The sequence below is a fragment of the Chlorocebus sabaeus genome, chromosome 24 (genome assembly GCF_047675955.1).
Source record: "Chlorocebus sabaeus isolate Y175 chromosome 24, mChlSab1.0.hap1, whole genome shotgun sequence".
Classification (NCBI taxonomy): domain Eukaryota; kingdom Metazoa; phylum Chordata; class Mammalia; order Primates; family Cercopithecidae; genus Chlorocebus; species Chlorocebus sabaeus.
The window spans coordinates 57813267-57825732 of record NC_132927.1 but is presented as its reverse complement, the minus strand read 5'-3'; the positions used below and the strand labels follow the sequence as shown (position 1 = coordinate 57825732).

General features: G+C 38.9%; 1 protein-coding gene and 1 pseudogene across 2 annotated transcripts in view; both read left to right on the top strand.

Moving 5' to 3' along the window:
- Positions 1–12466, top strand: part of SEL1L (SEL1L adaptor subunit of SYVN1 ubiquitin ligase) — a 69843-nt gene that overhangs the window by 38008 nt on the left and 19369 nt on the right. For both annotated transcript variants that reach the window (XM_073011232.1, XM_007987496.3), the window contains exons 6-11: positions 868–1030; positions 5331–5384; positions 5475–5534; positions 6494–6575; positions 6938–7092; positions 9987–10043. In XM_073011232.1, the coding sequence (XP_072867333.1) occupies positions 868–1030; positions 5331–5384; positions 5475–5534; positions 6494–6575; positions 6938–7092; positions 9987–10043 (571 nt within the window). The remainder of the gene's footprint in view (positions 1–867; positions 1031–5330; positions 5385–5474; positions 5535–6493; positions 6576–6937; positions 7093–9986; positions 10044–12466) is intronic.
- Positions 3686–4100, top strand: LOC140710119 (non-histone chromosomal protein HMG-14 pseudogene; annotated as a pseudogene).

The following is a 12466-nucleotide window of genomic DNA, read 5'->3' as shown; positions in this document are numbered from 1 at the left end:
TTTTTACAGTCTGCAAAGGTTTAAAAAGAAAATTGCAATGGTTATTTTTAGATCGTATACTGGACACCATCATATTGTAATGTCTTACTGCAAATCTGGTTAACTTTTTTTAATAGAAGTTTTTAGAATTACTGTTAGTATAATTAGACTATTTCAAGATATTAGGATAACAGGGAGAACTGGTACCTCATATGAAAAACAAAATAGCCAGGCAATCTGGGCAACATAGTGCAACCCTGTCTCTAAAAAAATAATTAAAAATTAGCCAGGCATGATGGTGCACACTGTGGTCCCGCTGCTTGGGAGGCTGAGGTGGGAGGATCACTTGATCTTAGAAGGTAGAGAGGCTGCAGTGTGCTGTGATTGCCTGGGCAACAGAGGAAGACCGTGTCTCAAAAAAAAATTTTTTTTAATAAAAAAGCAGGATGTTTTTTACATATATAAGCAACATGACCAAATAGAAATAAGATTATCAGAGGGGGTGGCTGGGCGTAGTGGCTCATGCCTGTAATCCCAGCACTTTGGGAGGCTGAAGTGGCCAGGAGTTTGAAACTAGCCTGACCAACATGGTGAAACCCCATCTCTACTAAAAATACAAAATTAGACAGGTGCAGTGGCACACACCTATAATCCCAGCTACTGAGGAGGCTGAGGCAGGAGAATTGCTTGAACCCAGGAGGTAGAGGTTGCAGTGAACCGAGATTATGCCGTTGCACTCCAGCCGGGCAACAAGAGTGAAACTCCGTATCTCAAAAGGTTATCAAAGGGGTTTTGTAACATAAGGAAATTATGCTGCATTTTAGTAGATCAAAAAAACGGCAGTTTCAGAACATTACTAATTTGGTTTTTAATTGTTTACATTTAAAGAGCTTATCGGTATCTTCAGAAGGCAGCGGGCATGAACCATACCAAAGCCCTGGAGAGAGTGTCATATGCTCTTTTATTTGGTGATTACTTGCCACAGAATATCCAGGCAGCAAGAGAGATGTTTGAGAAGCTGACTGAGGAAGGCTCTCCCAAGGGACAGACTGTAAGTACATTCTCAGTGAAGAATCTCTCTGCATGTAGCACTTGTTCATTTTAAAAGCAATGTACTCTCTTATGTCTTGACTTCTTTTAAAAAGTCAGACTGGAAGATAAAGTATCTTTAAATACTAATTTTGTGGCTAACCATTTTATCAGTCTTCTTGGATAGTCTTTTTCCTTAGTCTGGGAACATTTATAGTCAATGAAGACATTTTTGCAGTTGTGCCTTGCCACAATTACATTTGTAGTTTTCCAGATTAGATCCGTAGAGAATGAAATATGAAGCTAATTATTTTTTATCTGAAATTACTCACCATTGCATTTTTCCAAAGTTCAGATGTTGCAGCTCTTGTTAATCTTGTTTTTTTTTTTTTTAAAAGTATTTTATTACAGAAGCAGTACATGTCCATTACAGGAAACTAGAAATACAAACTAACAAAACTAAGAAGTACACATCACATATGTACCACCCAAATATGAGTAATAATGTGTTAGTGCATGCATATCCTTCTATAATAGATCTTTCTCTTTATGTATATATACACATATTTTTATTAAAATGAGATATCACTATTGTTCTAGAACTTTACCTTTTCATCCCAGCACATTTTAAGTCACATAATATCCACACTATGTTCATATGATGTTGAACCCCAAAATTTTCTTTATACCTGTTTTGTCCAAACCAGTATTCTATCCAGGACTCGACCTTATATTTTGTTGTTATCTAGTATACCCCAGTGCCTTTTTTGTCTGTATTAGAGATAGGCACAGTTTTTCTGCGGAATATCCTACTTCAGTTTGTTTTTTCATGGTGGCTTTTAGTTTGTTTCTTTATCACCTGTATTTCCTGTCAATAGGATGTCACGGCTAAAAGCTGATGAACACAAGTAAAATATTTTTGGCCAGACTACATTACAAGGGATGTTCTGTATTCTACATTGTATCACATCAGTTGATAACATATCTGGTTGTTTCCCCATTAATAATGCTAAGATTGACACCTGGATTTAGGGGACCATCATATTTATTTAAAATTCCTTCAGTAATTCAAGTTTATTCAAGCTGTGAGACTTGCTTAAAGATTAATGAAATACCTAATCACGAGGAAAGCCTGTTTTCAAACTATATGACCAATAACAGGAGTCATAGCAATTGTTTTCTTAGAACTGAATACCTAACAATTCTGCAGCTCTTTCCTCAGTATTTTATTATAAACAGATTATGTCTTAATGGTTCCCCTTTGTTTTCAAAGCTTTTTCCCTTCTTTGCGTGAATCAGTTTATATAAAAACATATATATTCTTTATTTTCAGAGGCGTTCTGCTCTGAAGAATGGTTTTACTTTATAAGGCATCAGTTCCCTCTAATATTAGAACCTTACAAAACCACAGCACTTTATATGTTGCAAAGCATTCTCTCCATGAAAATTAATTCTAGTTGATGCAACAGACAAAACCTGAAAATCACAGTGGCTTAACTGCAACTGTCTGAAATAACAGACAGTTGTTTCTTGCTCATGCTAGATTTGATGTAGCTCTCCTGTTGGCATCACTCTTTTCTGAATAGTGACTCCTGGTCATGGGCTGTTTCTGTTATGTACAGTGATTGCTACACGGGGCTTCCACGCCACAATGAAGTAAGAAAAGAGAGCCTCAGGATTCAATAGGATGTTTTCAGGCTTATATCCCTGACAGCCATATCCCAGGCATGTGATTCTCCAGAGAAGCTGGGAAATGTAGAGGAGCTCATGATTTCAGTGAGCACTGCAGTCTCTGCCACACCTGCCTTTGTCACGTTAGCTTATACTTTCCAACAACAAGGACGATCCACAGAAGGCAAAGGATTGAAAAGGTTGAACTTCAGCAGTACATTGTTTGTTCCATTTTTTTGTTTTTATTTTTAGAAAATCATGTGTGCTCTAACATTGTAGAGCAGCCTTTCTCCTTTGACCCCTTCAACTTGACCCCTTGCTGCCTCTTTTTATATCTGGGATAGTTTATATTGGTAATTCATATCTTCTCTGTTTTCATAGCGTATTCCTCTCTACATATATAGAGAAATATGCTGATGTACCGATAATGGGAGTTGTCTTCATAATGGTTGTTCATAAAGTCATGTTTACATGTATTCAGCTTTGTCTTTCTAGTTAATATTAAATTGTTTTCAAGCTAAACATTTGTTGTTTAAACTTACATTTGGCTGGGCACGGTGGCTCACGCCCGTAATCCCAGTACTTTGGGAGGCTAAGGCGGGCGGATCACAAGGTCAAGAGTTCAAGATCAGCCTGGCCAACATGGTGAAACCCCGTCTCTACTAAAAATACAAAAAAAAAATTAGCTGGGCATGGTGGCAGCACCTGTAATCCCAGCTACTCGGGAGGCTGAGGCAGGAGAATTGCTTAAACCCAGGAGGCAGAGGCTGCAGTGAGCCGAGATTGCGCCACTGCAGTCCAGCTTAGGCGACAGAGCAAGACTCTGTCTCAAAAAAAATAATAAAAATAAAGTTACATTTGATCCGGTTCTCCCACCGCCCCCGCTGTGGGTCTCAGAACCTCGCGCTGCGGGAGGAGTGGTAGTGGCCAGGCAGCCCAGTTTCGCGAAGGCTCTTTGCGCGCAGCAGCCCACAGGCACCCGGCACGCACCTTCCCTGCCGCCAGGATGCCCAGGAGGAAGGTCAACTCTGCGAAGGGGCCGCCAAGGAAGAGCCCAAGAGGAGATTGGCGCGGTTGTCAGCTAAACCTCCTGCAAAAGTGGAAGCGAAACCGAAAAAGGCAACAGCGAAGCTTCAGACAAAAAAGTGCAAACAAAAGGGAAAAGTGGAGCAAAGGGAAATCAGGCCGAAGTGGCTAACCAAGAAACTAAAGAAGATTTACCTGTAGAAAGCGGGGAAACGAAAACTGAGGAGAGTCCAGCCTCTGATGAAGCAGGAGAGAAAGAAGCCAAGTCTGATTAATACATATACCATGTCTTACCAGTGGTCCCTGTCTCCCTTCTTGTACAATCCAGAGGAATATTTTTATCAACTATTTTGTAAATGCAAGTTTTTTAGTAGCTCTAGAAACATTTTTAAGAAGGAGGGAATCCCACCTCATCCCATTTTTTAAGTGTAAATGCTTTTTTTTAAGAGGTGAAATCATTTGCTGGTGGTTTATTTTTTGGTACAACCAGAAAATACTGTGGGATATTGAATTATGGGAGGCTTTGACTGTCTCGGGTGTCAGCTTAATATTCCATACATGGGGGGTTAGTTTTTATATCCTATAATACAAAGCATATTAAATGGCAATATGGAGTCAGTCCTGCATTTAATGTCTTGAACATTTTAAATTACTTCCATTCTCATGTTGTTTTTTAGTAGAATTGTTTCCTAAAGAAAACCACTCCTTGATCATGGCGCTCCCTGTCAGAATTGTGTGCACTCTGTAACATGTTTGGTTGTGGTAGTCCTGTTTTCCTAATAACTTTGTTACTGTGCTGTGAAAGATTACAAATTTGAATATGTAGTGTATATGCTATTCAGTTGTGAACTGGTGGCCCCTATGTAAACAGCTGAGCAACATGTGAAGATACTGGTACTTGATAGCCTCTTAAGGAAAATTTGCTTCCAAATTTTAAGCTGGAAAGTCACTGGAATAACTTTAAAAAAGAATTACAATACATGGCTTTTTAGAATTTCGTTACATATGTTAAGAATTATGTACAAATTGAAATGTCTGTACTGATCTTCAACCAATAAAATCTCAATTATGAAAAAAAAAGTTACATTTAATTGTGGCCGGGTACAGTGGCTCACGCCTGTAATTTCAGCAGTTTGGGAGGCTGAGGTGGGTGGGTCACTTGAGGTCAATAGTTCGAGACCAGCCTGGCCAACATAGTGAACCCTTGTCTCTACCAAAAAATACAAAAACTAGCCGGGCATGGTGGCATACACCTCTACATAGTCCCAGCTACTCGGGAGGCTGAGGTGGGAGAACCACTTGAACCCAGTAGGCAGAGGTTGCAATGAGCCAAGATCACGCCACTGCATTCCAGCCTAGATGACAGAATGAGACCCTGTCTCAAAAAAAAAAAAAAAAAGGCCACAAATAAATAAAATTTTTTTTAATGTTACATTTAATTTAATTGTGTAATGTGTAAAACCCTGAATGCTTTTCCAAGGCTCTTTAATCCACGTTTGTACATACTTGAATTCAAATCTTTTAGCATTTAAAGACTCTTGTATTTTTTAGTAGTATATAAAACTGTGTCTGTCTTGGATAAACCTTCACCAACTCAAGATTTCTTACTTTATCATTTATTTCAGGCTCTTGGCTTTCTCTATGCCTCTGGACTTGGTGTTAATTCAAGTCAGGCAAAGGTAATACTATTAAAACTTTATTGCATATTACAGTTTGAATTGAATAAATGTGTGCCTGTGTTCAGTTAAACATTTTTTGTTCTTTCACAGGCCCTTGTATATTATACATTTGGAGCTCTTGGGGGCAATCTAATAGCCCACATGGTTTTGGTAAGTAGACTTTAGTAGAAGGCTAATAACACTAATATCAGGCGAATTTGTGGTTTATAGTAGCCACAACTTTTTCAGCTTTCATGATCGAGATTTGCTTGTACTAATAATACCAAATACTCAGTTGAACTTCCTTCAAATTCTTGTTAATGGATATAACACATGGAATCTACATGTAAATGAAAATCGGTGGTGTCCACAGTTTTTCTTTAAAATGATTAGTTTGGCTGATTGCCCCTAAAAAGAGCGATCTGATAAATGTCTCTTTTTAAATTTTCTCTGAGTTGGAATTGTCAGAATCATTTTTTAGATTATCTTAATTTTTAAAAATTTTCTTTAGTTTTTCAAAATTTTATAAATAGTGGCTACAGAAAAAGAACATGAAATATTTATACATTATTTTGCAACAGTGCCCTAAAGGTTGTTAAAGTTCATGAAGTTATTTGTGCAGAATGACTCCAGAGAGCTCTACTTTCTGTTTTTTACTCTTCATGATTAGCTGTCTTCCCATTTATTCTGGTCATTTATTGCTAGTGGCACTTTGCCTTCTTCCAATAGTCTCATTTTCCCTATTTTGCTGTTACTTTTTCTTTGCTAATTTGGAAGATTAACTCATTTTTGATAAAATTGTGTCTTAAGATTAAAACTGGTTCCAAGCAAAAGCCCTTATAATTTTTCTCTTACAAGTAAAATGCACACACTTCAAAAATAAAGTTTGTAACATCTATTTTGATTGCTCTAGGAACTACATTATTTATTTCTTTGTTCTTAGCTATGGCCTTCTTGTTGAAGTTGCTGAATAAATTACCTCAAAACCTAAAACTTAGCATAAATAAGGTGTTAGTGTACTTGGATCAAATGACAGCAAAATTCTGGGTATACTTAGCTTTATCTGTTCCACGAAGAATGCCACTGAAGTACGTGAAACTGCTGCCTCCTCACATGAAGTTGTTTTACAGGGTTACAGATACTGGGCTGGCATCGGCGTCCTCCAGAGTTGTGAATCTGCACTGACTCACTATCGTCTTGTTGCCAATCATGGTATCTATGTTTTCCCTTTTATCTTTCAAGGAAAAAAAAAAAATGAAATTAACTTTAAACATTTCTATTTTTATTGTTCTATTGGAAGTGTTATAAATGGCTGTTTTATGTAGACTCATCTTTAAACTAGTTAAGGTTCAGAAGTACTTTTTTTAATATAATTTTTTGCTTTAGGTTCTATTTATGTTATGAAAAAAGTTCAATTTATTAATAGATTACTGATTTGCGATCTATATAGACTACCGTAAAAACAGATTCCTTTAACATAGTGTTCGTCAGCGTTTGGCAGCTAGAATTGTACTTCTCTCTGGAACAGTTCTTCTGATTTTCCTCAATCTTATTATTTTATTCCTCTATTTCAGTTGCTAGTGATATCTCACTAACAGGAGGCTCAGTAGTACAGAGAATACGGCTGCCTGATGAAGTGGAAAATCCAGGAATGAACAGTGGAATGCTAGAAGAAGATTTGATTCAATATTACCAGTTCCTAGCTGAAAAAGGTGATGTGCAAGCACAGGTACGTGTTTAAACATCTCACCAAGTATCTTTACTGCATTGTGTATTTTAATCTGTGGGGGACAGGAGCAAGCACTTATATCTGTAAGTTACATTTTCATTGCCCTGAGCAATTATGAACTACGTATTAGAATCACCTGAGCCCCTTAAAAAAAAAAAATACCAAGAGTCCCACACTCTTAGGATATTCCATTTCGGTTAGTGTGGGATGGGACCTAGGCGTTGGTTCCTGAAACTGTCCAGGTGACTCTCCCATGTACTGCCGCTGAAAAATCACTGCTTGAACAGAGCAGCATTAACACCGACGATGAAGGCTCTTACTAGAGTCACCAATGATGAAAACTGTCACTTTCTGTAAACAAGAAGTCCCTGGAATATTTGCAATATCAGATGCTCTTCAGAGCTATTTACCGTTCATGTTTTCTTCTGCTCATCTTAAATCATAATTTCCTCAAGGTCAAGAACAGAAGTAAGCTCGTTTAATGGAAATTGTATAATGTCCATCAAAGTACCATGTGTGCACACACGCGTTTTGTGGCTTCTTTTGATATTAAAATAAAAAGAACTTTAACATTTACATTTTTTTCCACTAAGTTGGCAATTATTTCTAATTTAGGACATGTACAGATGAGCATTAGATACTTATTAAGAACAGTTGGTTTTAAGACTAGCAGTGGAGTCTTAAGAAAAAAAAAACGTAGTGAAAGGTAGATCTAAATGTTAGCTGATAGACTTATAATAAACTTGTTCAACGTCTTATTTTTACACTAATGTAAAATTTAATTTACTTAAAATTTTCTGTTTTACTTGCTTTCTGTGTATCTTGCTTTTCGTGTTTACTTTTCTCTCCTTTCTTGCCCTTTTTTGGTTTGAGTGCTTTTTCCTGTTGCATCTCTTCCCCTCTGCTAGCATGATGGCTACTCTTGTAGTGGTTATCTAGCAATCACAACATGCATCCTTGACTTACCAAAGTCTGGTACAATGAGCACTTTTACCATTTCCAGGACAGCACAGAGATCTCAGAGTTTTCTGTGTGTGTTTGATTTTATATCTTTTGGTACCATGAGATACTGTTGTTTTGTACAGTCCATTTTAATTTATATTTATTTTCAAATTTACCTTTTCATTGCTTTTTATTTTTTTTTTTTTTTTTAATTTTTTGAGACAGATCCTTGCTCTGTTGCCCAGTGCCACTGTCTTGGCTCACTACAACCTCCGCCTCCTGGGGTCAAGCGATTCTGGTGCCTTAACCTCCCCAAATAACTGGGAATGCAGGCATGCACCACCACACCCAGCTAATTTTTGTATTCTTAGTAGAGATGGGGTTTCACCATGTTGGTAGGCTGATCTTAAACTCCTGGCCTAAGTGATCCTGCCCACCTCGGCCTCCCAACGTGCTGAGATTACAGGCGTGAGCCACCACACTGGGCCAGCTCTTTCTTACTGTATCTCCCAGCTTCTAGTAATTTTCCTTCTTTCTGAAAAGCACCCATTTGTGTATTTCCTTTAGAGGAGGTTCACTGGGGACAAATTCAGTTTTAATTTATGTGAAAATGCTTTATTTCACCTCCACTTTAGAAGGATACTTTGTATTTTTGTTTTCTGTTTTGTTTGTGTTTTTGAGATGAAGTCTTGCTCTGTCACCCAGGATGGAGTGTAGTGGCACTATCTCGGCTCACCGTAACCTCTTGCTTCCCAGATTCAAGCAATTCTCCTGCCTCAGCCTCCCAAGTATTTGGGATTACAGACGTCCACCACCATGCCCAGCTACTTTTTGTATTTTTAGTAGAGATGGGGTTTCACCATGTTGGCCAGGCTGATCTTGAACTCCTGGCCTAAGTGATCCTGCCCACCTCAGCCTCCCAAAGTGCTGGGATTATAGGCATGAGCCACCACACCTGGCCAGCTCTTATTTCTTACTGTATCTCCCAGCTTCTAGTAAGTTTCTTTCTTTCTGAAGAGCACCCATTTGTATTTCCTTTAGAGCAGGTTCACTGGGGACAAATTCAGTTTTAATTTATGTGAAAATGCCTTGATTTCACCTCCACTTTAGCAGGATACTTTGTGTTTTTGGTTTTTGTTTTGTTTGTTCATTTGTTTGTTTTTTGAGACGAAGTCTTGCTCTGTCGCCCAGGATGGAGTGCAGTGGCATGATCTTGGCTCACCTTAACCTCTGCCTCCCAGGTTCAAGCAATTCTCCTGGCTCAGCCTCCCAAGTATTTGGGATTACAGACATCCACCACCACACCCAGCTAATTTTTGCATTTTTAGTAAAGATGGGGTTTCACCATGTTAGCCAGGCTGGTCTTGAACTCCTGACCTTAGAGAGTCCACCCGCCTTGGGCTCCCAAAGTGCTGGGATTACAGGCATGAGCCATTGTGCCTAGCCTGTTTTTTATTTGAGAAAACGTCTCTCTCTGTCACCCAGGCTGGAGTGCAGTGGCACAACACAGCTTACTGCAGCCTTGACCTCTCCAGGCTCAGGTGATCCTCCCACCTCAGGCTTTCAAGTAGTGGGGACTACAGGCATATGCTACCATGCCCGGCTAATTTTTCTATTTTTTGTAGAGACAGGATTTTGCGATGATGCCCAGGTTGTTCTTGAACTCCTGGGCTCAAGTGATTCACCTTTGACCTCCCAAAGTGTCGAGGTTACAGGTGTGACCCACAGCACCTGGCCGAAAATGGTGCTTTGCAATTACAAGTATACGTTTTTACTTTTCAAAATTTTTAGGTTAAAGTAGAATAACATTTTCAGGAGTTAAGACTAAATCTTTTAGTTTTTTGAGTCCTGAACAGAAACCATTTTACGACCAAATCATTTCTTGTTGGTTTGATTTTAATTGTGTGCCAGATGCTACCACTTACTTTTGCCTTGTTTGTGATCATTTTCAGGTTGGTCTGGGACAACTGCATCTGCACGGAGGACGTGGAGTAGAACAGAATCATCAGGTAACTACCCTGTTCCTAGGGCTTTGCACCTCAGTTATAGCAGGAAATGATGTTCTCAATATATTTCTTGCTGAGTCAATGCCAGTATCAAACTTGTGTCATTTAAACACCCATCACAAATGAGCTTTCAAGATGTAACCAACCCCTAAGAAAGCTGAAAAATACAAATACTAGTGCCTACTATGTGCCATTCACTGCTAGGCATTCAGGATGCAATATTGGACAAAATAGTTTTGGTCTTTCCCCTTTTGGAGCTTTCATAGGAGCATTAGATATTTTTTAAATGATCATACCAAATATAAATTGTGGTTATTCTTACAAAGGAAATTCAAAAGATACAATAATTGGTTAATGGATAGGAAGTACCACTTGGCAGGGAAGACTCCCATAAAAAGAAGTAGAGAACATTTTAGTTGACACTGGAGATAAGGTCCTTCCAGGCCAAAAAGAACAGTATGTGCATAGGCCCAGAGACAGGAAGGAATATGGCTAGTCTGCCCATACTACAGGAATGTGGCTGGTCTGCCCATAGTACATGAAACAGAACTAAGATAAGTAATGCCTGATCACATCAGCATATCCCTGCAGCACTTCAGGGAGCTATGAAGATCAGCATGTTCAGATTTGAAAACAGCTTTGGCTGCAGTATAGAAAATGAATTAGAAGACCCCAGAATAAAATCAGGCAGATCAGGGAGGGGAATATTCCAGAAGTTCAGGTGAGAGAGAATGTGGCTTGGACTAGAACTACGGTAATGGAAGACAGTAGTGGATTCAAGACGTATTTGGTGGTAAATGTAACAGGACTTAGTGATGGATAGAGTATGAGTGAAGGGGGGCTGATACCTTAAGCAACCAATAAGATGGTATTGCCATTTGCTTAAATTGAGCTGGAGGAGAAACAAGTTGAGATCAAGGAGAGAAGATTTTAGGGGTATGTTCAGGCATTGGATAGGGTGTTCAGAGGTAGTTGAATAGCCTGTATTGAAGCTGAAAATACAAATTTAGGAGTTGGTATCATCTTGATGGTGTGTGAAGCTATGGGAGTAGATGAGTTGGCTTAGAGAATGCGAAGTGAGAATGGAGTCCAAAACTAAGCCCTGAAGAACTTTAATGTTCAGAAGTCAACTGATAGAAAAATAACCAGCAAAGGAGACTTAGGTGGTACAGGTAGAGTTAGGATGGAAACCAGGAGAGTGTGACATCTTGTAAGCCAAGCTGAGAGTCTGTCGAGAAGGAAGCCATGATGGACTCTGCCAAATGTTGCAGAGAAAGGTGGAGTGAGGTGAGCTGAAATTTAGATTGGCAGTATGAAGGTCAGCGGTGACCTTGACGAACTGTCTTTTTGATGTAGCGTATGGAAGCCAATTAAGACTAGATGACAGAGTGAATTGAAGTGCATGTCACCATTTATTCGAGAAGCTTAGCTGTAAAGGAAAGTGGCTAACAGAACAGTCATCATTGGAGAGAAGTTGGGGGTCTAAAGGAGATACGTATCTTGTATGTTTTGGTTTGAGTTTTTTTATTTTATTTATTTTTTTTATTTTTTAAAGACAGGGTCTCACTTTGTCACCCAAGCTGGAGTGCAGTGGCACAGTCTTGGCTCACTGCAACCTCCACCTCCTGGGTTCAAGTGATTGTCCCACCTCAGCCTCCCAAGTAGCTGGGAATACAGGTGCATGCCACCATGTCAGGCTAATTTTTGTATTTTTAGTAGAGACGGGGTTTCACCATGTTGGCCAGGCTGGTCTCGAACTCCTGACCTCAAGTGATTCGCCCATCTTGGCCTCCAAAAGTGCAGGGATTACAGGTGAGAGCCACCACACCCTGCTGAGTTTTATTTTTTGATAATGAGATTATAGAATGTGGTTGAGGGGGAACTGGTTCCAAAAGAGGGAGAAGTTAAGTCAGCAAGGAAAAGAAGAGGAATAACCAATGGTACAAGGTCCTTAAAAAAAATGGGCGGCAATACAGTTGCGGGTGGTGATAATGAATTTCTGTGACGCTAGTGTGTTTACTTAAGTGATTTTTAAGTAGGGTCAAGAATTTTTGTCTAAACAGTACAAGAGGAAATTGTATTCCTTTAGAGAACAATGAAAATATGCTCCATGTCTTGGAAAGACTTCTTAGTTTTTCCTTTCTCCCAGGTTATCATTAGAGAAATAGACCAAAGAAGTCAAGCTGCTCTTAAATGTCTTTTAAGCAGGCTGATGTTCATTTTGCCTAAAAATAACAGGAGCCTTCTTGGACCTTAAGTTTAGGCGACATAAGAAATTTCTTTGTATCTATAATTATGCGTGACTTAATGATAAATGGTACAGTTATTTGGTAAAATAAAACTTCTAGATGTTCTGATTTCTCTTTCAAAATATTCGTGACTGGGTATTCTTGTTTTTAAAGCACTGTAATATATAACAAGATTTT